The following is a 26,719-nucleotide window of genomic DNA, read 5'->3' as shown; positions in this document are numbered from 1 at the left end:
CTAGGATTTGTTTCAAAATTATCTGAAGGGGAGAGGGAGAGAAAGAAAAATAATGAAATAGAACTGGACACACACTATTGATATTTTGTGACAGATGGGAGTTTTGTTATATTATTTTCTCTACTTTTGTACACGTTTAAAATATATATATTTTTTTGTAATGAAAAGTTTTGGTATTCTTTTAAGCAGAAATTCAAAAGACCTCTCTTCAGCTTCCTAGGATATCACTTTTAAATGAAAAGATACAAGCTCTTCGATGTTTATCTTAGGTGTATGGTGATTATAGACTATAGCCCCCTGTATGGCATGCATCTAAATGCAATCCATCTGCTTGAGTACTTTCTTCCCTTCAGGACAGGGCTATCCCAGACCTGGAAAATGTATGGGGCGGAAAGAACAGGGCTCTTCAGATCACCCTGGAATCCAATCCAATTCAAGAACTGCTGAATTTCCTGTGCCTCTGTGAAATGGGGATAACTGCTCATCCCTCACAATGTTGCTATGAGCATCACATGAGATAAAATGTGAAACACTAGCCCAGAGCAAGCACTCAGGAAACTGACACTTGAGTATTTATTTATTCATTCATTAATTCACCAAATATCTGAGTACATACTGTGGATCAGTTAGGTGCTAGAGATACAAAGACTCAGAAAACATGGCACCTGCCTTGGAGGAAAACAGCAAAGTAAATCCATGTTTGTAGTGGTAATGTATTTAAAGTTCTGGAAGGATAAAATATTTGGATCTAAAATTCTATATCCAGGAACATTATCAATTAGGAAGGTGAAATAGAGGCATTTTTTAGTTTACTAATCATACAATATATGTGCCAAAAACAAAACAAAAAAACAAAAAAAACAATATACCACTTAGAAAAGGAAGTTAGTTCCCTCAAAAAATCTACACAAAAATGGCTGAGATATTTAGAAGATTCTCCTTTGGCTAGCAAAGCTTGAATGACATAGGAATACATTTTCTTCTCCGTGGGCCCAAATATGCAGCCTTTCTTCACTAGAGAATTATATTTGTACAATCATAATAATATACATGCTATATACTTCCTGCTATCTCTTGGAATCAACTTCTCAAGAAAGCACAAAAATATAGATACAAAAAAAGTAGGAAGTAGTATAAATAACCTAATGTAGTTCACGAAAGTGAGAAGGGGACAGAGAGCAAAGGAAGGTACTATATGTGCTTAATTTTTAATTTTATATAGAAGCAATCAAGATATATTGGCCAAAGTTGATAAGACTTTTTAGTTAAAGGTAGAGTGAAACCACCAAAAGAAAATGATAAAGTAGCCGTCACAGGGAGGGAGAACTGGGAATGAGGAGCAGATTCCCCTACACCCGTGCATTTTATATTCTCTTGTACTATGCAAGCTTTTAAAAATTTGTGCATTTATCACTTAAATGGTTTAAAAAGTATCATGGGAAACACTTTCTCGGCTAAAACATATGTAACCCACAAGATCTACATTGAATTTGCTAACACTGCTCAAATACAAGAAAGATTCTGAGGTCACTAGATAACTTCTACAGTACATTCCAGAAACTAAAGGTCTATCCTAAGGAATATGCAAATTTTAGGAGGGTCATTTGGTTAATATACAGATACAGATGTGATAAAATCTATTCCTAAGCTGTAGAACATGAAGCAAACAAGAACAAAACAATAGTAAGTTTCCCCAAAAAAAGGTAGCTGAGAACCAAGAACAGAAGCATTAAAGTTGAATGGAGTCAGAAGTAAGAAGAAACAAGAGATGGTAAGCAGTATGAGTAAACCAGCTGTGGTTGATAAAGTACAGAAAGAACTGTAACTTCTGATATTATGGGAAAAGTTTTTTTTTTTAAAGTCCTATCTCAAAAGTGAGATTTATTATTTACAGTAGTGTAGGGAGCAAGAAAAAAAGATATTGCTAGAATAACTGTGCTTTTAAATCAATAGCCAATGATTCTTACCTCTTGGTGCAGTAATAGTGATTCTGCAGAGCACAGGATATGCACTGATTCAATCGCTTTCTCTCAATCTCCTTCCAACTATCTTCTGGCCACTTTCTCTTGATCTGCTTCTCCTCATGTTTTTTCCCCACATATTCAGCATAGGTCTGAATCCGATAGCTTTCTGCGTATTTGCTGGTATTGACAGCTACAAGAAAAAGAAAAGTCATTATGAAAGAGCCTGACCTAGCCCCCGAGGTGTCACTGAGGTAGTCAAAGGAGCCCTGGATTCAGGTCTGAGCTCAGACACCAGCTCTGACACTTAGAAGCCAGGTGGCTTGGGAACATGCCTTGGGCTCGCCAAGTCTGAGTTTCCTCATCTGGAGGAGAGAGAGAGTCATTACTCCACAGCCTCACCCACAGTGTGAAAGTGCTCTGTAAACTGTAAATAACCGACATGCTGTAAGTAAAAGATTAATTTTCAAAATATTTGCAGATAGCAATGCTGCTTAAAAATTATTCATTTCCAGAGTAAGAAAATGAAAACAACAACAAAACAAAACTATTAAGGGAAAACTGTGAACCCTCATTTATTTTGTTAAAAAACAAAAATGGCAATAAAAGCAATCTTCACTGTCAAATACTGAAATTCTCTGATATGTCTGTGTCCAGTGTTTTGCATACATGATGTCTAATCTTCACAACAGACTTAAAAGGAAGGAACTGATTTTGCTGATGAGAAAGCAGGGCCACAGAAGTCAGGTGACTTGCTGCAGACCTCCCCACAAGTGGGTGGCAGCGATGGGATGCAAAACCAGGTTACTTTGAGCCTAAGGCCAGGGCCTTCCTGCTGCTCTGCACCTTACTTCAGACTCTGCAAATTCAAGAGATGCCCACAATGCCCAAGACATGCCTCTTCTCCTTCCGCTTTTAAAGACTGCTAATTCTCTGTAATGTGCCTCTGGCTGGCCGGAATACTTGAAAGCTGGATGGAGCTTATTCCCTCCTTGGTGTTAATGCTTGACTAAGGCCAGATCAGTTTTGTTGCAATCCTTTGCTGTGTCCTCTCAGAGGCCAGTGGGATGGAAAAGCTGGTGGAGTGGCAGTGAGGACCCGTGGAAGGCCTGTGGGTGGATAGGCACCCACTTGCTGATTCTGGCGCATGCAATTTGAGCATATACTCTCCTAGCCCACTCTCACTGCCAACAATTATTACCCACATTGGCAGTGAGACCGTAAGATCCTGGCCTTGCTGACCTGGTACGTGGGCAGCTGCAAAAGCACCTTACTGTTTGAGAGAGAAGCCATATAACCAGTTCTAGCAAAGTTCTTGGTACAGAGTACTTCTCAATAAATATTACGTGAATGAGTGCAGGCAGAATGCAGCAACTGGTGATAAGCATGCAGGATTTGAGAACATCAGAACCGGACAAAGGACTCAATTATATTAGGGCCCTGAAATCAGAGGGAAAGATAACTGTGTGAGAAGCAGATGCTCTGTATATCCTACACTTGACACTTAATCCTCATTCCAAGTGGGCCAGATTTGCTAAAACTTCTCAGCACAATAGTTGATTACAGAATGTCGTGTCCTAAATGTTTAGCTATTTAAAGAGCAAAATAAAAATACAGAAAAGAAAAACCAATTCTATAGAAACACAAATTTTACTAAGAAGTTTGCTGTACTTTTCAAACATTCACTCTAGAGTTAAAGAGAAACAAAAAGAAAGAAAGAAAAACAGCAAAAAACCAGGAGGGTATTAAGGAGCTTAAATAGTATACAGTCTCCCAAAGAAGCAGAATAAGTTACTGAAATGTGAGCTCAAAATGGTGTTCTCTGACTCACTCACAAGGAGATAAATGGGCATCAAATTTTGGAGACAGGCTATTGATCAAAGTCACTCCTTTCTTGAAAACCTTATTCCTCGTGACAGTTACTTTTTTCTACTTTCAGTGGCCACATTTCTGACTTTTCCCCTTATTTATCTAACCACCCAACAATGTCCATGTAAACAAACACCATCCATCTATGGTTCCATCCAGTAATTGTTCACTGTCTGTCTAGGGACTATGCTAGGTATTTGATTAAAAAAAAAAAAAAAAAAAAAAAAAAAAAGACACAGTCTCCATCCCCTTAAGCTCACTCTGTCACATGCAAGCTTTATGTAGAGTTCATTTCCCTATCTCCCTGAGACTATCTACTAAAACAGGTTAACCTACCAAAATGATACACAGAGAACCCATAGAGTCTCCCATCATTATTCTGTACTGACTTGGTAAATAAACACTTCCTGGATTTTCCTCTTTAACTTTCATTCCTATATCCAGCATGTTCATTTTGCAAATGTCCCCAAAAGGGATGACATCTACAATAATCTCTCTTTTGAAATTAACTGGGACTACAGTGCACCAAGTAAAAGAGTTGGCCTGAGTCAGTATCCCCCATGAAAACAAAAGTGGTAACTGGATCACCAAGGAGCCAAGTGAGCTGTTTAATAGTGTCCAATTGTTTCCAATCGTTTCACTCTCAGTCCCATGGACGAATGTTACACACAACCCTCTAACCTCCGAAGGGGAATTTATTTGAGCACATTTGGAATTAGGACTGCTTTAAAAGGGAAAACAAATAACAATCCACTTTTCACTCCTGGCCTTCACATGGCAATAATTTACCAGCATTCCTTCAAGTCCCAGCAGCTTTGCAGCTCTCGGCCTTTAATCTGGAAGCTAAATTCTGGCTCGAAGCCACCCTTCTAATAGATGAATCAGCAAAATGAATTGGCTGTCAGCTGTGTCCTCCAGTGATTCCAGCTTGCCTGTCAGAAGCAGCGTGTAGTCAGCTGCTTGGCAACACCAACCTTTTCCAAATTTGTCAAGGAAATGATTCAAGGCCATCTTTCGGTCGTGACACTTGGTTAAAGCCTCTGGGGAACTAAAGACACTGAATGTCCTGCCAGTTTCCTTATAGCTGAGTGAGAGCAGTTCCTCCACATTAATAGTCTCATCCACTCACAGCTTCATTGCACTGAGTCCACTGTCTCTTGACACTCAGCACACATTTCAGCATTTAATCTTCACAGTAACACCACAAGGAAGGGATGTTCTAGTCATCACGCAGATAGTGAGACAGAGCATTAGGGAAGCTAAGCAGCTTGCCTAAGACCTTGTAGGAGAGCAATAAAGCTGGTTTGAAACCAAGATGGGTATTTTCTTTCCTTCTCTCTTTCTTTCTTTCTTTCTTTCTTTCTTTCTTTCTTTCTTTCTTTCTTTCTTTCTTCCTTCCTTCCTTCCTTCCTTCCTTCCTTCCTTCCTTCCTTCCTTTCTTCCTTCCTTCCTTTCTTTTTTTTTAATGTAATATTGCCACAGGTCTGCCATATATTTATTTGCATTTATGTATTTATTTAGATGGTCAATTATTTTATAAAATGATTCTTTTAGTAGTTTTATAGAACTATTTAAAATGTTTAGATTTTTTCTTTCTAAAAATTAAGAACGTTCCATTATTGTCAAGCTAAGTCTCTCTAAATTGATAGATACATTATATTTAAGGACAAGAAGAGTTAACACCAGATGTAGATTCCTTCCTAAGTTGATCTATAGATTTAATGTAACTGCAGTAAAAAAAAAAAAAATTTTTTTTTAAATCCCAGCACTTTAATATAACATTGGAAAAAATTTAAATGAAATGAGAAACAAATCTGAACAGAAAACAGAGCAGTGGTAGCCAACAGCAGGAGGAGGTCAATTACAAGGAGATGAGAGAATTTTGGGGTGATGGAACTGCCCTATATGTTGAGTGTGGTGGTGATTACATTTGTTGAAATACAGAATTATTCAACAAAGAGGGTATTTTTATTGTATATAAGTTATACCTCAATTATTCTGTGGAATTAGAAAGAGTGATTCCAAAACTTAAATGGAAGAACAAACCAAGAATAACCCAGACATTTCTGAAGAAGAAAAGAAAGGGGGACTTGCTGGGTAGCCAACTAAGCTTATTGTAAAGCTGCAGTAATCAGGCAGTGTAGTAATGGTATAAAGACAAACTAAGTGACCAATGGTGTAGAGGAGCCTAGAAATAGACTTACGCGTCTGTCAAAGATTGCTTTTGGACAGACAGCATGACAGGGGGTGGGGAAAAGGAAAAGTTGGAAAAATTGTTTTTCAACAGCATGAAAACCACTTTTATTAGATAGGACATGAAGGGTTTCATATTGAATTATACAGAGGAGCAAACTTTAAAATCTTTAAAGAAAGGAGAAACAAAACCAAACCACACCAACCTATTGGTCCCTATGACCATTTTCCTCTGTTCAAAAACCTGACTCAGAATGTATTTCTCCTCAACCCATGCACAAGTCTCGGCAGACACTGAGGTGCAGGCAGGAATGGACAATCTAACAGGAGCATGATGAGATATATTTGGTATTCCCAAATGTGCCAATAGGCAAAAGTGGGCAGGCCAGCCCAGAAAATGTTACCCTCTGCAGTCCATCCTTTCTCTACTGACAACATCCACTCTCTTCTGTAGAAAACCCTCAGAGTCTTCCAGATAAAGTCCCAACTTGCTAGTACACTATGCAGGGCCCTCGGGAATTATTTAGCCCTCACCTCAGCTCTTACTCTTCCCCCACATTTACCCAGCCGGCCCAGTCGCCCTTTGAGGAAGGGAACATGCCTTATTCATCTGTGTAGTGCCTGGGCTCTCCCGAGGGTTTTGGCGGGGAAGATTATAAAAGGAAAGGGAGGAAGAAACAGCTTTTATATACGTTGGCCACCTGTTCCTTCTCAAGAGAAAAAAGCCAGAACTAGGATACATAGTCACAATGCATTCAGTTAAAAATCCCTGATCTAGAGGATGAAGAGCCCTGACTGGCAACAAGAAGAGATGACTCTGATGCTAAAGAGCAGGTTCCCTTGTGCAGTAACATTCCCTACACCATCACCACACCTGAGCCTCGCAGCGAGAAGGCCAATGGACTTGCCTCAGGTACAAGGTGAGGATCATAGCTTGTGATTCCTTGTCCTTGTTCTTCCTTCATCCTGTGTGTACTTCTCCAACAAATGGTAATTTTTTGAAAAAGTACTGAGCCTGAAAGAGTGAAAACTAAGGCAAGGAAAGAGATCCAAGCCCACAAAAGGGGACAGATGGAAACAATGAAGTAAGAGCCAGAGGGGACTTGATTCATTCATCTCTGCTTTCCCAAAGTATCCACTATAGCACTGATTCTGAGGGGGCACCCAAATGGGAAACAAATTAAGGAAAAGGAAGCAGACCGTGCTTCCAAATATGTGAAGTGCAGAGCATGATAGCAAGAGAAGCTGGGTGTTTACAGACACCTTCCACACACACCCCTCACTGTTCCTTACCACAGTGAAGGTGGGTGTTACTGACAAGGCTGAGAGAAAACTCAACTAGCTCCCAGCGAGAAGTGGCAGAGTAGGGAAGGGTGTAATACTGGTTCTGCCACCTACCAGTCATGCCTATGACTCTGTGCTCTCTCCACATCATGAGCCCCTCAATTAAAGGAAGACAGGCACTCATTATGATCACTGTCCAACACCTCCTTCCACCCCACAGTTCTCTAATTAAGGCCAAAGAAGTAGCAAAGAAAACACTCCTATAAACTGGACAAAGGCGGACATATAGATATAGTGACATTTACTGGAAGTCTGTAATATAAAAAAGGGAGGTAAGAGAGCCAAGTAGGAGAATCACAGGTTCTGAAGCTCCAAAGACCTGGGTTCAAATTCTGCCCAAATCTTGAACTTGCCTAAGGCAAGTCATCTACCTTCCTGGGCTTCTGTTTCTTTATCCATAAAATGAGTAGATCTACCTATTTTATAAGAAAGAGCAGAGAATGTGTTTGCAAAGCTTCTAGCATAAGGACTGGCTCATAGTAGATGCCTAATTAATGAGGCTAAGTAATTAGGCTCATAGTAGATGCCTAATGCTGTTAAATTACAAAACATAATTCCGACAAACAGCACTGTGCCCAAGCCAATATAAGACATTCTACAGGGACACAGACTCAGTGAGCTGCGCCAGGAAGTTGGCTGTGTCCTGGAGGGGGGGGGGGGGGACGCAGAGGGAGGTTTGGGGCGGGGGTGTCTTCCTGAGTTCCAGGATTGGAGATTAGAAGGTCTCAGTGTACAGAAGTGAGGAGGTTTGGTATATCTAGGTCTGTAATACCTCATGGAATATAGCTATCATTTAGAATGGGGATGCAATCTAGCAAAATCTTTTCTATGTAAAAATGTGGAAAATATAAAAAGCAATATATCAACCATACAAAACAAGTATAAAATCAAAACGTCTGAACTATAATTTTTCAAAACTGTACCAAGATCAAAATTAGTCAATTAATTTCTACTAAGTCTACTGACAATGCAATAGCCTTCTTTTCAAACAGTCCTCATCATTCATTTATTTAACAAACACTGGTCCTAGGTACTGTGCTAGCTACTGGGGTGTGGCAGAAGGGTAGAGACATTCACTGCCCTGAGAAAGCCCACATCTAGAGGAGAAGGAATGGAAAGGGACGGATTCTTAAAGGAACACCAGGTAGGTAAGAATCAAGGTGAGAAATTATGATTTTAATCTGAGAAGGGCAGGAGGGAAGAAGAGACAATAAATATGAGATATTAAAAAATTGAGTGTAAGGGGGAAAGGCTGTTATTTAAGTGTTAAATTCCCATGGCCTACAACAACTGCCTTAGCATTTAATGAATGATGTCATTAAGGAACATTGCTTCCATTAGCCAGACTGGTGGTATGTATTTTTTTCTTTTCATTATTATAAGCTGAAAAGTCAATTAAAAAAACAAAGCTGCCATTTATCGATTACTTACTATATAACAAGAATCATACTGTTTTACAAACGTAGTTCTCAATTGTTCATTTATTTACCCTTTTATTTATGAATACAGATACTGATGCATTAAATTCTCATTTGTTCACTTACTCATCTATTCATTCAGTCATGAACAAACACACCATCTTCTAAGACTAGGCAACTGGAGCTGTGAGGGTGAAGCAGAAACACAGTCCTTGTGCTCAGCAGGGAGACAAAGACAGTGTACAGAGCTCCACGTGTGTGCTGAGGCTTAGAAAAGAGAAGCGCTCCAGGGTTTCCAGGGGAGAGCTGATCAAACCTAGGACACGGCGACTATTTCTCCAAAGAAATGGCATTTGGTTCTTTCCTGAGACTTGCAGGTTGGGAGAGTAGACAGTGTTAAATTAAAATCACCAGGAGTAGGGAATTATGCTCTAAACCAAAGGTACGTGACCTGATCAATCTCTGAGTGAAGAAGCACAGTCTTGACTTAGGAACTGAACGAAGACCTTAATGTTGGAGCCCGAAAGAGGGAGCAGAGGAACCCACAGTGAAGTTAGAGCGAGGACACACCACAGAAGGCCTCTGCCATGCTAAGTGCAGCACAGGGTTTTTAGTCAGGAAAAGGATATGCTCTGATGTGCACTTCTACCTCACGGTGGGTGAGGAGGGAAGAACAGTAATAGGAATGGAAAGGCACAGAATAAGAAAAGAATTCCTAATGAAAATAGGAGCACAGACATTTAATCATCATATAGATGGGGAAGGGCATACACAGGGCCTGGGAAGCTGCAGGCTGAAAAAGAGGAGGACTAGCCCAGAGAAGACGGTGATAGAGAGCTCAAGAATGAGAAAATCAATGGACTTGGTCACCAGGTAAGAGGAGAGGGTCCAGTGGTGCTATGGCACAGAGGACGCTGGGAGCTTAGTAAGAGTAAGCTCGGTGCTATGAGGAAAAACCACAGTAGGATGAGAGTAAGAGGACACAGTGCGGGGAGGGTGGATGCAGAACACCTTAATTTGTCAAAGGAGGGAAATGATCAGGAGCAAAGATGAATTGGGGATCTCGGGAGTTCTTCTCAAAAGATGGAAGGGATCCAGCAGGTTTTCATGCCTTTGGAAAGAAGCTTCTAGGTGGGCCCCAGGGTGAGGGATAGCGCAAGGCCCAAGGGGGAGATGTGTGGGATCCACATTTGAGAGAAGGGCGGTGTGTGTAGAGCTTTGTGACCCTGGGGGAATGAGGCTGAGCCTGGAAGTTGGCTGTTTCCTGGGGGTGTTGGAGGAGGTCTTCCTGAGTTCCAGGGTTGGAGATTAGAAGGACAGAAAGAGAGTAAAGCCCATGGGCTGGTTACTGTGAGGACCCTGCCTGCGATAGTGGCCTTCTTTGCAGAGTTACCAATCTGCTCTTTTTCTCCTCGAATCAGCCTCTCAAGGTGGGCAGTAGCTCTCTTTTTACTCACACAAGAATAGGCTGAAAGAGGATGAGTAACCTGCCGAGGGCCAAAATAACTAACTGGCAGATCTGGATTTGAATCCCGATCTCCCTATGATTTTGAAGACTACTTTAACCTACTCCTCCAAGCTGTCAACAAAGCAGCTGCTCTAAGCCTAAGTCAAACAAACAAACAAACAAACAAACAAACAAACAAAGGTGTTTCACGAATGCTGACATACTCCTGAAAAGATGGGGTAGTGATATGCAGCAATTAAGAAGGAATTTTAGGATGGACTCACACAGGAATAGATGGAGTTCCAAAAAAGTTTAGAATTGGTAGTTGAGAGAGAAAAAGAGAAAACTTTTTTTTTTTTTAAGACAAAATACATAACTTAAAATAGGGAGTTGGGAAGCAATTCCATACTTAACAGTCTTGATGAACTTGACAGACAGCTGAAAGGCCTAACAATTCTTCACACTTCTTGGGAGAAAATTAGGATTGATGTCTCAACTACCCAAGAATAATTTAAAGCAAAATCAAAACTCTTCTAGACTATGGGAAATGGCAGATCCTAAACATTAAGAACGCTGAATAATTCTTCTCCAGGGAAGTACTCGGTTTTTAGTTAGACTATTATCTATAAGGCTTATAAACATATCACAAGATTACAAATAAAGAATAATCATGGTGGAGAAACCAAGATGGCAGCATAGGTAAATACCTAAACTGCTGCCTCACACAACAATTTGAAAATTACAACTAAAAGACAAAATGGACATCATCCAGAACCACAGGAAGGCTAGCTGAGTGGAAATTCTACAACTAGAAGGAAAGAGAAAAGCACACTGAGACTCACAGGAGCTGCAGAAGGCAGAGGTACAGAGACGTACACAGAGAGGACTGGCAACTGAGTACGCGGCTGGCTTTCTCAAATGGGAGGGAGATAAAAAGCTCCTGACTGAGCTGAACCCCTGTTCTGGGTGAGACTCTGGAGACCCAGACTCATTTGGGGAGAAACTGAACTGTCTGGCAGCGGGCAAAACTCAAGGGTGGCTTTTTCTCAGTGGTGCTTGCAGCGATTACTGCGGGACACTGAGATTCAGGAGCCTCTTAGAGCAGCGCTGACAGGAAGTCCATGCTGTCTGCTCTGCCCTGAGACTCTGCTCCATCCAAGCTGAGCACAGAGGCTTTTGCAAGTCTTGTCTCATAAGGATGTCTCTAGCACATAAGTTCTCCCAGTGTAGACACAGCTGATCCTTACAGCCAATTGGCCTGGAGGTCAATTCCTCCCAGTGATACCAACAACAATAAAGTCTTAACTACAACAAAACTGTGCAAACAGCCCACAAAGCGGTGCACCAAGAGTGTCCACCTCAGTAATTGGGGAAGCTGAACCACTGGGCCCTATAGGACACCTAGCACACAAAGCCACTCTATTAACTCAGAGAAGCAGCCAAAATGAGAGACAAAGAAACAGGTCCAAATGAAAGAAATGGAGGAAAGCAAACGACTGGATATAAAGTTCAAAACCATGGTTATAAAGTTTTCCAAGAATTTCCTAGAAAAGGTCAATAAATTTAGTGAGACCCTGGAGGAAATGAAAAAGGACCAACTAGAAATTAAGCATACACTGACTGAAATAAAAAATAATATATAGAGATCCAACAGCAGACAAGAGGATCGCAAGAATCAAATAAAAAATTTGAAATACAAAAAAGCAAAAAACGCCCGACCAGAAAAGTAAAAAGAATCTAAAAACATGAAGATAGTGTAAGAAGCCTCTGGGACAACTTCAAGCATACCAACATCAGAATTATGGGGGTGCCAGAAGAAGGGAGAGAGCAAGATATTGAAAACCTATTTGAAGAAATAATGACCGAAAACTTCCCCCACCTGGTGAAAGAAATAGACTTACAAGCCCAGGAAGCACACAGAACCCCAAACAAAAGGAACCCAAAGAGTACCACACCAAGACACATCATAATTAAAATGCCAAGAGCAAAAGAGAAAGAGAAAATATTAAAAGCAGCAAGAGAAAAACAGTTAGTTACCTACAAGGGAGAATCCATACAACAGTCAGCTGATTTCTCAACAGAAACTATGCAGGCCAGACAGGAATGGCAAGAAATATTCAAAGTGATGAATAGCAAGAACCTAGAACCAGAGTACTCTACCCAGCAAAGCTATCATTCAGAATTGAAGGTCAGCTAAAGAGCTTCACAGATAAGAAAAAGCTAAAGGAATTCATCACTATCAAACCAGTATTATATGAAATGCTGAAAGGTATTCTTTAAGAAGAGGGAAAAGAAGAAAACGGTAAAGGTAAAAATTATGAACAACAAACACATATCTATCAACAAGTGAATCTAAAAATTGAGTGGGGAAAAAAATCTGATGAACAGAATAAACTGGTGAATATAATAAAAATCAGGGGCATAGAATGGGAGTGGACTGACAATTCTCAGGGGGAAAGGGATGTGGGGAGTGTAGGAAGAGACTGGACAAAAATTGTATACCTATAGATGTGGACAGTGGGGGGGGGGGAGGGAAGGGCAGAAGGTGGGGTGGGAACCTGGTGGAGAGGAGCTATGGGGGGAAAAAGAGGAACAATTGTAATAATTTAAACAATAAAGATTTATTAAATAAATAAAAAATAAAGAATAATCATGGTATAGAGAGGTCACCATGCATCAGGTGCTGCACTGGCTCTAGTCCTAATACAGGGTGCTCCCAAAAATGTATACATGCATACTCTGAATAATTATAAAGGCAGTGCTTATTAAAATACATTTCATTTTCAAAACTGAGCCATCCAATGTTAAAGTGAGTATACATTTTTTGGGGCACCCTGCATATTATTCTGTATTCTGCAATATCCTTAATATATTAATCTTAACATATTCCCTTTCATCTCTAATTATACTTATACAAAACAGTCTTGTTTTGAATACGAATTTGAACAAATGGAGAGGTTAAGTCACTTGCCTGGTGTTTATGGTGCTTGATGGTGGTAAATGGCACTCCAGGAGTGCCTTTTACACTCTGATGGCAGCACAGTGTGCAATAGGTTTTAAATTACAATAGTATCACCAGACAATACCTACCTTTCCTACACAGAACCCACTCTGATGTTTTCTCTGTTTCTTTCTCCCTTCTTTTTTTATACTGGTGTCAACCAGCACTGATTTCCTGGCCCACTAATGGGCCCTGACCCAAAGTTTGAGGCACACCACAGCTCACTGACACCCACCTTTCAAAATGGCATTTCTAGGTAACAATGCGCTTTGTGTTTTAAAAGGTTAATCAACAAAAGGACTTTCAGGACACAACCTATTCACCAATCAGAGTCTGCGTGTAATGAACTGCTGGAGATAGTGATTGGGTTTAAAGTCAGAATTAAGCAGGGTTCTTTAATCTGGACTAGTTCTTGCTAACAAAGCTTTGGTTGTCAGATACAAATACACACCAAATAAAAATGTACACCTCATACACCAAGACAATACTTTTGGACTACTTAACATTGGCAGCTTGTGCAGCTGTTTATGAATCACTGAGTCCGCCACAATATTAATGCTATTGTAATAAAACATAAGTTCACCATCTTTTCCCCACCTCCCATAATCAGGCTTACAAAAAGCTTGACAGGGCATCACATTTTCATACTGAAAGGTTTCAATAGTTGAAAGGCTTAAAGTCTGTTTATAAGCCAACCAGAAATGCGAGATGCTGTGCGGCAATATTTGCACTTTCATTAGATGTCTCTCTGTGGATGTTTTGATGTGGTTTTCATTTGATAAAAGAACTTAGTTACACTTCCTGACTCAGCTTATTCATTAGCCAACTGAAATCCCAGGGAAAAGAAGAAAAAAATGAGAATGACAGGCCCTTATCAGCCAGGCAGGGCTGAGCTATCTCACGTGAAAGATGAGTCATTACCCTTGGGAAGGAGGAAATCAGTCACCAAAAAAAGGCCTCTCCAAACCTAGTAAGAAAGGAGTTACAGAAATTACTATAAACTCCACATAGATGGGGCAATTCTGCCGTGGTTCTCTAACCGTTCCTTGCCACACCGCCACTCTGGAATCAGTCAGTGCTCTCACGATGGCACCATGGTGCTACCCTATGAACAAGAGTCCTCCTTCTGGCCCTGCCTTTCATCTCTTCCCCACTCCTCACCCCTGAGATCCTTCTATAGATGCAGGACATTCTGAAATCTTCATCAAATGTCCACGCATCGTTTCAGTGTCTCCAGGACATCCCACATATGATCTGTCACCACCAAAAACGTTTGAAAAATGCCAGTACAACTTCATTAACACTTAGGCCAGCTGCCTCCGTGCCCTCCTGGAACCCTAACTGGCACTGCGCCAGCCCGCTGTGGAGAGTAAATAGGTTAACAACAAAAGGAAGCAATCCTGCTCTTCAGAGTACAGGTTGCCTTGGGACAAGGAAATGCATTTGTTATAACCGGCAATGTCTGACTTCAGAACAGAAGTATACGGAAAGTCACACACTTTTTCAATGGGGAAATAAATGAAGAATGATGAAGTTAGTCCTATTTTCCACATCAATGTTACTACTCTTTCCCTTTGCTGAGACGATGAGCCCGACAACTGATTTATTTCTCTGATGGGTTCCATCTGCAGATTGTACACGGAAACCCTAAGGATTATCAAACATCCCAAAAGGACAGCACAAAACTAAACAAAAAAAAATTTTTTTTAAAGCCCCATCTTGGCATTTAACACATTCATTCTACTATTTTTGCCTTTTAAATTACCAAATTTCATCACTGTAGCCTTTATGATTTTAGGAAAACTATGTCACCTCTTTATTTTCCTCGCCCATAATTGGTTTCCCTGTTACGAAAGGCCATTGCTACAAGCGGTGTTAAGGTCTGGCATGAACACATTTAGGTGCCAAAGCAGCTTAAACAAGTGCAGTGACATTTCTCTAGTCAAACAAATACTTTATACACAGAGAAGCAGGAGAAGGAAAGAAGAGAAAGAGGGAAAGTGGGACAGGGAGAAAGGAGGCAGGGAGAGCATGCCAGCATGAGAGTTTTTCCCATTTGATGAGTAAGTACTTTTAGAAGGTGGCAACTCCCAAAATTCAGAGAACTAACAAGTTCTTCACCATTCATGCACATTTAAAGAACCTGTGAAATTCTTTGCCAGCAGGAGAATAAGGAAATTTTTTTTAAAAGTGATACTGACATTGTTCAGCATTCCTGTCTTCCAGTTGTTAATATCTCTAAGTTGTTATAAATATTCATCTTATTTTTTTTTTACATCATAAGGTGAAATTAATGTAGATCTTTTTTTCTATTTGGACAATGCAAAATAAACTGGTTAGATTTTTAAAAGTCATGTCTTGCACTTGAAAACATTTACATACAAATAATCAACACAATGGCAAGTGTTATAAAACTGCTACATATTAAAAAGTTTTGGGATATTTTATAAGATTGCATCTTAAAATTCCCAATGATGTAAAGGTTTCCCACAATGTCAAAATACTCAACACAAATTAGGAATTTGAAAAACAACTTTGGAAAGTCAAGTATCTGCACAGTGGTACACAGAATGTTCAATAATGGAGCATTCGTGGATTAAAAAAAATACTCTCTACATTTATTTTTCCCTATAAAAATATTACCATCCTTTAAATTATAACCTGAGGTCTAATGCCTCTAACGTAAGTCTCATTTTGAAGCATGTAAACTCAAGTATGTCTGTTTAATGAATAAATTTACTTATCCTGCCTTTGCATAGGTATTATTTTTTTTAATTTCTAATATTCACCCAAGAATATGTTTATTGATTTTTTTTTTTTAGAGAGAGAGGAAGGGAGAGGAGAGAGAAAGAAACATCGATTGGTTGCCTCCCATACGTGTCCCAACAGGGGATCAAACCCACAACCTAGGTATATGTCCTAACTAGAATTGAACCCATAAACCTTTTTGGTGTATGGGATGACACTCCCAGTGAGCCACCCAGTAGGGGCTCTATGCTATAATTTTAATGAAGAAAAATATGTATATGTGACAGCAATTTCCCTGAGACCCAGATGTAAAGCTCCACAAACCACATTTTTTCAGTGAGCTCACAGACAGCGTCTCAGCTCAGTGCCTGATTAGGACAACAATTAGAGTCCTTCACCAACAGGAAAAGAACAAGCAAGGCTTGCTTCGAAGCCTACAACTTGATCCTTCTGTCAAAACCAAATTGGAGCTGAAACCAGTTTGGCTCAGTGGATAGAGCGTCGGTCTGCGGACTGAAGAGTCCCAGGCTCGATTCCGGTCAAGGGCATGTACATTGGTTGCGGGCACATCCCCAGTGGAGGGTGTGCAAGAGGCAGCTGGTCGATGATTCTCTCTCATCGATGTTTCTAACTATCTATCTCTCTCCCTTCCTCTCTGTGAAAAATCAGTAAAAAAAAATTTTTTAAATTGGAGTCTAGGAAATGCATGTTACAGACTGCTGCTATATAACAGATAATCTACAGGTTTGAATCACAAATGAAATCATTTTGATTAATATAAAAAGGAACATATTTTCATTAACTAATTCCCATCTTGATTTGGGAGCTACTACATTTAAGTGATATACAAACGAGAACAGAAGAGACAGCAAATGTTAAAATGCAGGCAGAGGCATGAAAAATAAAGAAGGAAGTCGGCTAGCAGAGCCAAGTTTATCTGCTACTCCACCCTGAGTGTTCACAGCCAAGAGCTGATAGAGGGCCTTTTGGTAAAGTAGGTAGAAAAAAGCCCCACGCCTCTCAGGTTGCCAGGCAACCTGCCACATTTTATTAAAGCAGGAGCGGTGAGAATCCTCAGGGGGCTGGCTGGAATGCTGTGTCATGTGTTCTCTCCCAGGCTCACAGCTGGTCACCTCCCCTTGCACAGTCTCTCCCCATAAATATGCTCTTGCGAGACTGCAGGAGGAAGCAGCTACCTGAAAGTAAACCGAAAATCAAGGACAAGGAGCAAAACACAGACCAACTGGGGCTTGTTCCTTTTCCAACTTAAGCCAGAGTGCAGCCAGGATTCGTGGCTGTTGCCAAAAAGAGCATAGGCAGACCCTGTGCTTGGTTCTCCAGAAGCCTTGACTGAATGCTGTCAAGATTATACATAACATAAAAATTTGACTGCTTCATTATTTAAAGGATTTTAATATCCACTGTATGAGCAGAATGGCGCAGTGTGGTGAGTGTGCACTTGGGGGTGAGACAGTTCTACCACTTCCCCTCCCTGGACAACTGCGTTCTTATCCTTGAGCTGAGGTGCTTTCCGTAGTTCATTTCAGGGAAATCGAGCACTATGGAGTTGCAGCAGCATTGGGGGAGCGGGAAGGGGAGACTAAGGGAGAAAACTGTTTATTCAAAATTACCCTCGGCCCTGGCCAGGTAGCTCAGCTGGTTGGAGTGTCATCCCATTATGCCAAGATTGTGGGTTTGATCCCCAGTCAGGGCACATACAGGAGTCAACCAATGAATGCATAAATAAGTGGAACAACAAATCGATGTTTCTCTTTCTCTCGGTACCTATCACTTTCCACACCCCCTCCCCTGCCCTGCTTTCTCTCTCTAAAGATCAATAAAAACATATCCTCAGGCAGGTAAGGATTAAAAAATAAAACTGCCCTTTGAAACTTCCCTTCCCAGGCACCACACTGGCCTCCAACACGTCCCTCCAGTGTCGGAACACACTGCTGTTTCTTCTCTTTCACACCAGAGGAAAGATCATGTTACAGGACACAAACTCATGCTAGCATACATGGTTTCTAAGCAGTGGAATGCTCGAGTACACGCAGAATGAGAGAACTGATATTCACGTGGGAAAAGCAGATCCATATCTCCCATTTCATTTCCGACTCACTTGGACACCTTCTTTCACTGAGTGGAGTGACAAGCAAAACCAGTCTCACTACTGAAATAATAATTTCCCCAAAGGAGCAAATCTGAATTTATACTTTGAATCAAACTTTTCTGATGCAACTATAGTTGGAACCTAGTGAATATGGGGTGAGCAAAAGTAGGTTTACAGTTGTGAGTATGCAAAAGAGTTTATTCTTGTGTTATTACTTATTATTTCATTATTTATTTGTACTATAAGTCTACTTTTTCCAATCTCTGTATACATTCCATACCTTTGTGCCTATCCTCTGATCATACAAACCCTAGCTGGTTCTTTGAAGACAGAGAATGTGTTTTAGTACATTTTATATCACCCGTGATATTTCTCCAGGAGAGAATATTTAACAGAGCTTTCAAACAGACCTGTGCTTGCAGTTACTACAAGCCACTGAATAACCATGGCTTAACTTTCTTACCATAGATTTTACTTATTATCAAGGAGGAAAAGTTAAATACTCTATCTGGTCATTTAACACATTTTAAGATTAAAATAAAATGTATGTATTTTAGAGTTGAATTTTTTATATTTGCAAGAATGGTTTAAACAAAAGACTGCAGAGAAATTCCATCTTGTACCCCCTCCTCTACTGACTCTCTCCCCACAACCCCCAAGCTTTCCTAACTGCTCTCCTTTGGTGTTGAGACGCTTAGTGAAAGCTTAAGAATAACTTCCTCCCACAGACACAAACAAATCTCCTAAATGTTCAACAGCAAGGGAATAGCTAAATAATTATTCTATTCATATTCATTAAAAATTACACCTTTCAATGGGATAAGTATAATATATCTCCCACAGAAGCCTGTAGTAATAAATATTAGCTGAATGAGTAATCAAGTCTCCTTCCTGATAAAGTGATCACATCAGAGAGAGAAGAAAACCTCACCTCTTTTCTTGGCAGCGAAGTGGTGAATGTAATGTCCTCACAGAGTAGTTTACAGACAATTTGTACTCTAGACTCACTAACGACACTCATGGAGCTGTTAGGAGCTCTTTATGACTGAGTGCAATCCTGGAAAGAGCTCACTGGTCTGAGAAAGGGGTAATGCAATATCTATTTCTCCAGCAAAGGTTACAGATAGGGATGTATCATGTACAAGCAAGGGAAGATGAGGGCAGCTTAAACTGAGAAGATACGCTCTCAGAGTTAAAGAAATCTGTCTGAAAGGGATTATAACCCCGCATACCAGTGGCCACAATGGGAAGGTGATATTTCCATTTAAGCTCACATCCTGGCCCTAATTCACTTGACAAGTACTTCTTGTCCCAGGGAAGTAGTCGCCTTGTATCAGTAAGCTTATCGATCAGATGGTCTGGACCAAAGACTGGGTAAGTTCTGAGCACCGGGGACACCTGCACTAAAGCTACAGTCATCAGTTCCTGAGGTTACACTGCAGGTAGTGCACACTGTCAAATGCCATGGACCCTGAACCCTTCCTGTATAGAGGAGAAACCTGAAATCTGTTGAATGACTTGCCAACATCTTATCGCTGCTGTAAGGAGAATAACAGGCCTTCAAACCCAAAGTAGTTCAGTCACTCTACCAACCAAAGAAAATGATGTCAAGGAAACTACCGTGCACTGGCCACCTACTCTGCTAGCTGTTCTCTGAAGCAGGGAACACAGGGCCATGGTGTCAATTCTTCCTATGTGCCTTCTTCAGCAGACAGGTCCACTGCCTGCAGAATGAGAAAAGGCTTAGAGATGCTCATAGCTTTGACCTAGTAATTTCTTTTGGGAAAACAGTATATGAAAGCAATCTGAAATGAGGACTAATTTTTAATGCACAAAGATGTTTGAAGATCAAAAATACAATACATACAGACATATACATACACACACACATACATACACATATACATTTAAAAAAGCAAAAACAAACCTCCTAAGTGTTCAACAATGGGGGAAAGCTAAATAATTATGATATTCATAGTCATCAAAAATTATGCCTTTCAATAGAATAACAAACAATAATAACCAATAAATTTTCTGGCTAGTTATTGTATTTGGACAAAAGTAACTTGAATGCCGAGCTCACGGTTACATTCATTTAACAAATATTTGCTGATCACTATGTGTCGGGTACCTTTTAGGCATTAAAAATATATTCAAAATAAAAATCTCTGTCCTCCTGGATGGTAGTTGTCTGGGTATGTTCACTTTGAAATAATTCATAGAGTAATACATTTCCAATGCATGTACTATCCTATTTCTATATTAAATCTAAATTTAAAAAAAGCTTGGCTTCATGGAATTTACATCCCAGCAGTGGAATACAGATACTACATAAAAAAAGTAACATACATTGTATATATACAATGGTATGGAGAAAAAGAAAAGCAGGGAGTGCTTAAATTGGAGTTGTACTTTTTACTAAAGTGGGCAGGGTGAGTCTCAGTAATAGTGTTGTCAAATACAAATACAGGACTCACAATTAAAGCTGAATTTCAGATAAGCAAGAAATTTTTAGTATATTTTATATAATATGTGGAATTTTTAATTGCAGAAATTATAAAAGAATAAGTTGATAGTTGTTACTATGGGAAAATGTAACATTTTGATGTAGCAAAATAGAAGTACATATCAAGAAGTACAAAATAGCCAAGACCGGTTTGGCTCAATGGATAGAGCATCGGCTTGGAGACTGAGAGGTCCCGGGTTCGATTCCGGTCAAGGGCATGTACCTTGGTTGCGGGCATATCCCCAGTAGGGGGTGTGCAAGAGGCAGCTGATCGATGACTCTCTCTCATCGATGTTTCTAACTCTCTATCTCTCTCCCTACCTCTCTACAAAATCAATAAAATATATTTAAAAAAAAAAAAAAAGTACAAAATAAAATGGGACAAATATTTGCAAAATGCAAAACCCAGAATGAATCTCTTTAAGCTTCAGTTTCTTCTATGAAGTGAAGGGGGAAATGGTACCTGCATTTCATAGAACTGTTATAAAGATTTCAGAACAGCACCTAGTATCTAATAACTAATAACTCATTAAATGTTAAAAATGAATAATCATAAAAGAGTGTACTTACAAATCAATAAGAAAAGCACACAACTCATAAAATAAGAACCAATTAAACTTTTCAAAATAATTCTAGTGCTGCTTTAACAATACAGAAAACTGAATTTTTAAAAATATATATATTTTATTGACTTTTTACAGAGAGGAAGAGAGAGGGATAGAGAGTTAGAAACATCGATGAGAGAGAATCATCGATCAGCTGCCTCTTGCACACCCCCCACCAGGGATGTGCCCGCAACCAATGTACATGCCCTCAACCGGAATTGAACCGGGACCTTTCAGTCCACCGGCTGACGCTCTATCCATTGTGCCAAACCGGTTTCGGCAGAAAACTGAAATTTTAATGGCATTTTTGCTCAAGTACTACCCATAGTGTGTGTGTGTGTGTGTGTGTGTGTGTGTGTGTGTGTGTAAGCCTAAGCGACCGTCCAACCGAAAGCTATGACGCATAATGACCACCAGGGGGAAGATGCTCAACACAGGAGCTGCTAAGCTGCAGTGACGTGGCAACTGTGGTTCTCAGGTGACACACCCAGAACCAGAAAGAAGGGAGCTCGATTCTAGGGTGCATCACCCAAGAATACCCTCTCACAATCCAGGACCCCTTGGGGGATGTTGGAGAGCTGGTTTTGGCCCCATCCCCACAGGCCAGGCTGAGGGATCCCACTGGTGTATGAATCCGTGCACCAGGCCTCTAGTCTATATATATAAAAGCCTAAGCATCCGTTACAACTGAACAACTGGAACAACCGGTCAACCAGTTGCTATGACACACACTGACCACCATGGGGCAGACGCTCAACACAGAAGTTGCCCTCTGTTGGTCAGTGTGCTCCCACAGCCAATCTCCCACGACCCCCTCCCCCTGGCTGGCCAACCCCCATTAGCTTCTGGTGCTAAGCCATTTGTAGAGACCTGCTTCTGGGTTGGGGTTTCATATGTAGCAGAGCAGCTCCCTCATTGCAATCTATTGAAAGTTCGGCCCTCAATACAAGGGTTTATCTTGCTCCCATCCTCTCTCTTCCCCAGGGGCCGCCCACCCGCCATGGTGGCAGCGCAGTGGTGAGGGAAGGAGGAGGGGGAGAACCGCACAGTTGCAGGGTGCCGAGGGCAGTATTGGCACTGGTGTTCATTTCTTCTGCACCTGGCCCATCAACTATCGCCTCCTCTCCTGATCCCACCAGGTCCTTAGGGAGCTGGGATAGGAAACCAGGGATGTGTGGCAGCAAATACGGTCCCTTTCCCAGGGGGGCAGAGGGCTGGCTCCCGCCTTGGAGCCAGCAGCCAAGCTCCTGTGGTCCCTCCCCTGGCCGGTCAATCTCCCCGCCACCATGCACAAATTCGTGCACTGGGCCTCTAGTACCTTATATAATAAAAACCTAGGTGGTGTCACGCTCTCGCACGACATCGCCACAAGATGGTCACATGCACAGCAGAGGCAGGGCCTGGTGGCCACTCCACACAGTGAGGCCTGAGGGTCCCACAGCTCTGCATGGTGCAGAGGAAGCTAATCCCAGAGTCTCCATTGCCTCATGTGGAGAAGGTGGGTCCCGACGGGCCGTGGCAGGGGAGGGCAGTTGCAGGCGATCAGACTGGCAGGGGAGGGCAGTTGAGGGCGATCAGGCTGGCAAGGGAGGGCAATGGGGGCCATCAGGCCCAGGCAGGGGAGAGTAGTTGGGGATCAAGCAAGGGAGGGCAGTTGGGGGCAATCAGGCCAGCAGGGTAGGGCAGTTGGGGGCCATCAGGCCAGCAAGAAAGGGCAGTTGGGGGTCATCAGGCCAGTAGGGGAGGGCAGTTGGGGGCCATCAGGCCAGCAGGGGAGCAGTAGCCATCTTGGTTGGATTTATTTGCATACTCGCTCTAATTGGCTGGTGGGTGTGGCTTGTGGGTATAGCAGATTGATGGTTAATTCGCATATTACTCTTTTATTATGTAGGATTATGAATACATATGTGTGTATACGCACACGCGCACATTCATGCATGCAGAGCAAGAAGGAGATAAAGCAAATATGACAAAATATTGCCATCTTATCTATAGGCTTAAAATTTTTCAAAATAAAAATTTGAAAAAATAAAATGTATGAAGTCTAATTGCAAAAAAAAATAAATTCTAGGTAATCAAAGAACTGCTAATAAGAATGGTTTTTTAATTGGATCGATTATAAATTGATTACAACATTTATATAGGGCAATCTGACAATATATGAGAATGTTTTATTTTTATAACTTAAAAAATCCAATTCTCTGAATCTATCATGTAATTAATAGAGGCTAAGTAAAATTTCAGAAACTTCTAATTTTGTACTTGGAATTCCTTCTTTCACACAAAATTCTTGAGCCCAAAGAAATTTGAGAGTATTATTTATAGCAGTAAAGATTTTTTTTAAATTTAATATTTAAGAATATTGTTGAGTAAATTACATTCACTTGATGGCTTATTTAACTAATGCAGCCAGTTAACATGTTTTCATAGAATTAAAGTAACTTGAGGAAATTTCTCACAGCTATTAATGAAAAAAGTAAAACCTAAAATTCTATATATAGTATGATTATCTCCACATAAAGAGGCAAGATAAAGAAAGAAAATATACCAGAATGTTATCATGATTACTTCTAGGTAATTTTTTAAAATTCCATTTAGGTGTATGTGTGTTTCTCCCCAATTTTCTGTAATGAGCATGTGTTTTAAAAAATAAAAAATACACAAAAACTGGCATTTTTAGACTTGGTCTATAGCAAAAAAATTTTTCCTCATTCTTTTTAAATTAAGGTATTATATGTGTACATATCTTTCCATTGCCCCTCCCACTCATATACATGCCCTCCCTCCCCAGTTTTTCATCCACTGGTTTTGCTTATATGCATGCATACAAGTCCTTCAGTTGATCTCTTATCTCCCCCATATCTCTCTACCCTTCCCACTATAATTTGACAGTCTATTTGTTGTTTTACTTTCTCTGTATCTATCTTTTTGTTCATCAGTTTATAATGTTCTTTATTATCCATAAATGAGTGAGATCATGTTGTGTTTTTCTTTCATTGACTGGCTTATTTCACTCAGCATAATGTTCTCCAATTCCATTTAGCAAAATTTTTTGTTATTGTATTTAACTGATTAGATTATCTGAAAGCTGTGTGCAGGGAACACAGGCTCATATCCCCACACATTGCTCTCTGTAATAACTAGGAGAGAGCCCTATTTTAAAAGATAACTTTTGAGCTGACTGTGGTATAGCAAAATTTTTTTAAATTACTGTACACAGGAAGGTTGAGTTATGAATACATTTACATATATTATTATTAATACGCTGAAATGTTATACTCAGCGTATTAATAATAACGGATTGATTCAATGCCAGTAAAGACCAAATAAATTTTCTTTGAAAAAGAAGTCTCAATTTTTTATTTAATTATCTTATTTTAATATATTTTATTGATTTTGTACAGAGAGGAAAGAAGAGAGATAGAGAGTTAGAAACATTGACGAGAGAGAGTCATCGATCAGCTGCCTCCTGCACATCCCCTACTGGGGATATGCCCACAACCAAGGTACATGCCTTTGACCGGAATCGAACCCGGGACCCCTCAGTCCCCAAGCCGACGCTCTATCCATTGAGCCAAACTGGTTTTGGCTATTTATTATCTTGGTGTTTGGCTATAGCTCAACCTCAAAAATCCTATACTAGACTGAACACAATTCTTCATTTATATTTATAAGCTTAAGAAAACAGAGTTATCACAAATGGAATTAAAATCCCTATATCTTTTGATATATTCAATAAATACCTTAAGCCAACAACTGCTAATGTTTGGCAGAATTTTTAAATTATTCTTAGAAGCAAATTGTTCTGAGAATAATGAAATTATCAGAAGATAAAACTTTTAAAAAGTAAAATTTCTGAAAAATTAGCTAAATTGCAAGTAAATAAAATTATTTGGAAATTATCCTAAGAAATAAATCACTGAAAGATTTCTCAAAAAGCCAAGAAAAAATGTAAACAGTGTGTCAACTTGTTTGATTTCCTGACCATTTACCCCTGATGTGGTGGGCACCCTGACTTCCGGTCTGCATTTGGGAATAATATGCCGGGAAACAATTCCAGCATGTAATAATTACAAGAGTTCCATGAAAAGGTTAATGGAACTTGGGGGTTGAACAAAGGTGGGCCACATATGTAGTTTACCTGTTGGAAACGGCTAAATGGCACTTCCCCCAAACCTGAATAGGATTGTCTGCTGCCAGACACCTCAGGGCATTTTATTGCCTCCTGTTGGCCAAACACCTGAACAGCTGTAGGCTATTCCCCAAACTAACAATGCTTCCGTACCCTTTGATACCTTACCACCTTACTGTTTGAAGTGTATATGTCCACCTTGCCTTAAGGACAAATTGTGTCAGAATAAAAGCACAGGTCCTTGGTCAAGGTAGGAGTCTTCAGTTCCTTTAACTGGAGGTCCTCTGACCCCCAATGCCTTTCAAAATTATCTTTTGTCTCCGGACAACTTCGCAATCATCTACGCACAGCCTCTTTCTCCAGAATGCTGAACCCTTTGTAAGGCTGGGAAAAGAACCCTGGCATTATGACAACAATAGCATCATTTGGCTGGCCCTGCTAACTCGCAGAAAGAACAAACTTACTGAACTAATGTGGAGAGAAGGGGAAGAAAGGCTTTATTCAATAAATGTGATTTAATATATGATTATTTAGGAACTTTTTCTTTGGCTGAGAGACTATTTTAAAACGTTGTCACAAGTGATAAAGCAGTGTAATTACCGATCTATTTTCTGTGAAAAGGGATATTTGATGGTTAAAAATTTTAAACCCTAAACTCCACTCTAACCCACAACAAGAGAGATATCAAATGATAAACTTTTATCATCATTATTATAATTTAAAACCCACAAATATTCAGCTCTAATAATGGTCAAATATCACCAATATGGAGGAGCACCTGAAAGCATTTTTATTTGTAATTTTAACTGTAATATACAGTGTTAAGGCAAAATGTATTAAAATAAATACCAGATTTTTTAGTAGATGGAGGGGAAAAAAATCCTATAGAAGCTATTGTTACAGGTAGAAACCTGCTTCGTATGAACAAGTGCACTTCCCAACTCTAGGGGAGGCTTGTACATATTTCCCTGTTCTTGAAGGAATAAACATTGTGGCATTAAATTTATTTAGTAAAGAAGAATATGGTTAAGTGTTCTTGTCCTATCCCTAAGAAATGGGTTTCACAACTCACCAGAGTTAAGATATACAACTTATCATGCTAACATATTCCCAACAGTTTTTCTGTGCAGAGTTCTAAATTCTCACCCAGAGCCAATAAACAAACAAAATACATCCCAACAAAACAATAACTAAAACAACTCATGCAAACACTCACACTGAGACAAGATTCCCAGACACCCACAGATTACTAACTGACCCTACTCAGTGTTGCTGCATGGCATTTCAAGCATTTTACAGCCCCAGGCTCTCTCCCCAGAGGAGAGAACAGCCAAGTTAACCAGTACTATATTTTTCTATCATTTTTATCACTTCTGGAAAAATAT

General features: G+C 40.1%; 1 protein-coding gene across 1 annotated transcript in view; it reads right to left on the bottom strand.

The window, feature by feature from the left end:
• Positions 1-26,719, bottom strand: part of PARN (poly(A)-specific ribonuclease) — a 134,762-nt gene that overhangs the window by 28,505 nt on the left and 79,538 nt on the right. The window contains exon 22 of the mRNA XM_084881134.1: positions 1,968-2,154. Coding sequence (XP_084737260.1) covers positions 1,968-2,154 — 187 coding nt within the window. The remainder of the gene's footprint in view (positions 1-1,967; positions 2,155-26,719) is intronic.

Source organism: Pipistrellus hanaki, assembly GCF_964339955.1.
Source record: "Pipistrellus hanaki genome assembly, chromosome: 4".
Lineage (NCBI taxonomy): Eukaryota > Metazoa > Chordata > Mammalia > Chiroptera > Vespertilionidae > Pipistrellus > Pipistrellus hanaki.
Note: the sequence above shows the minus strand (reverse complement) of the source record. Positions and strands in the feature narration are given on the sequence as shown.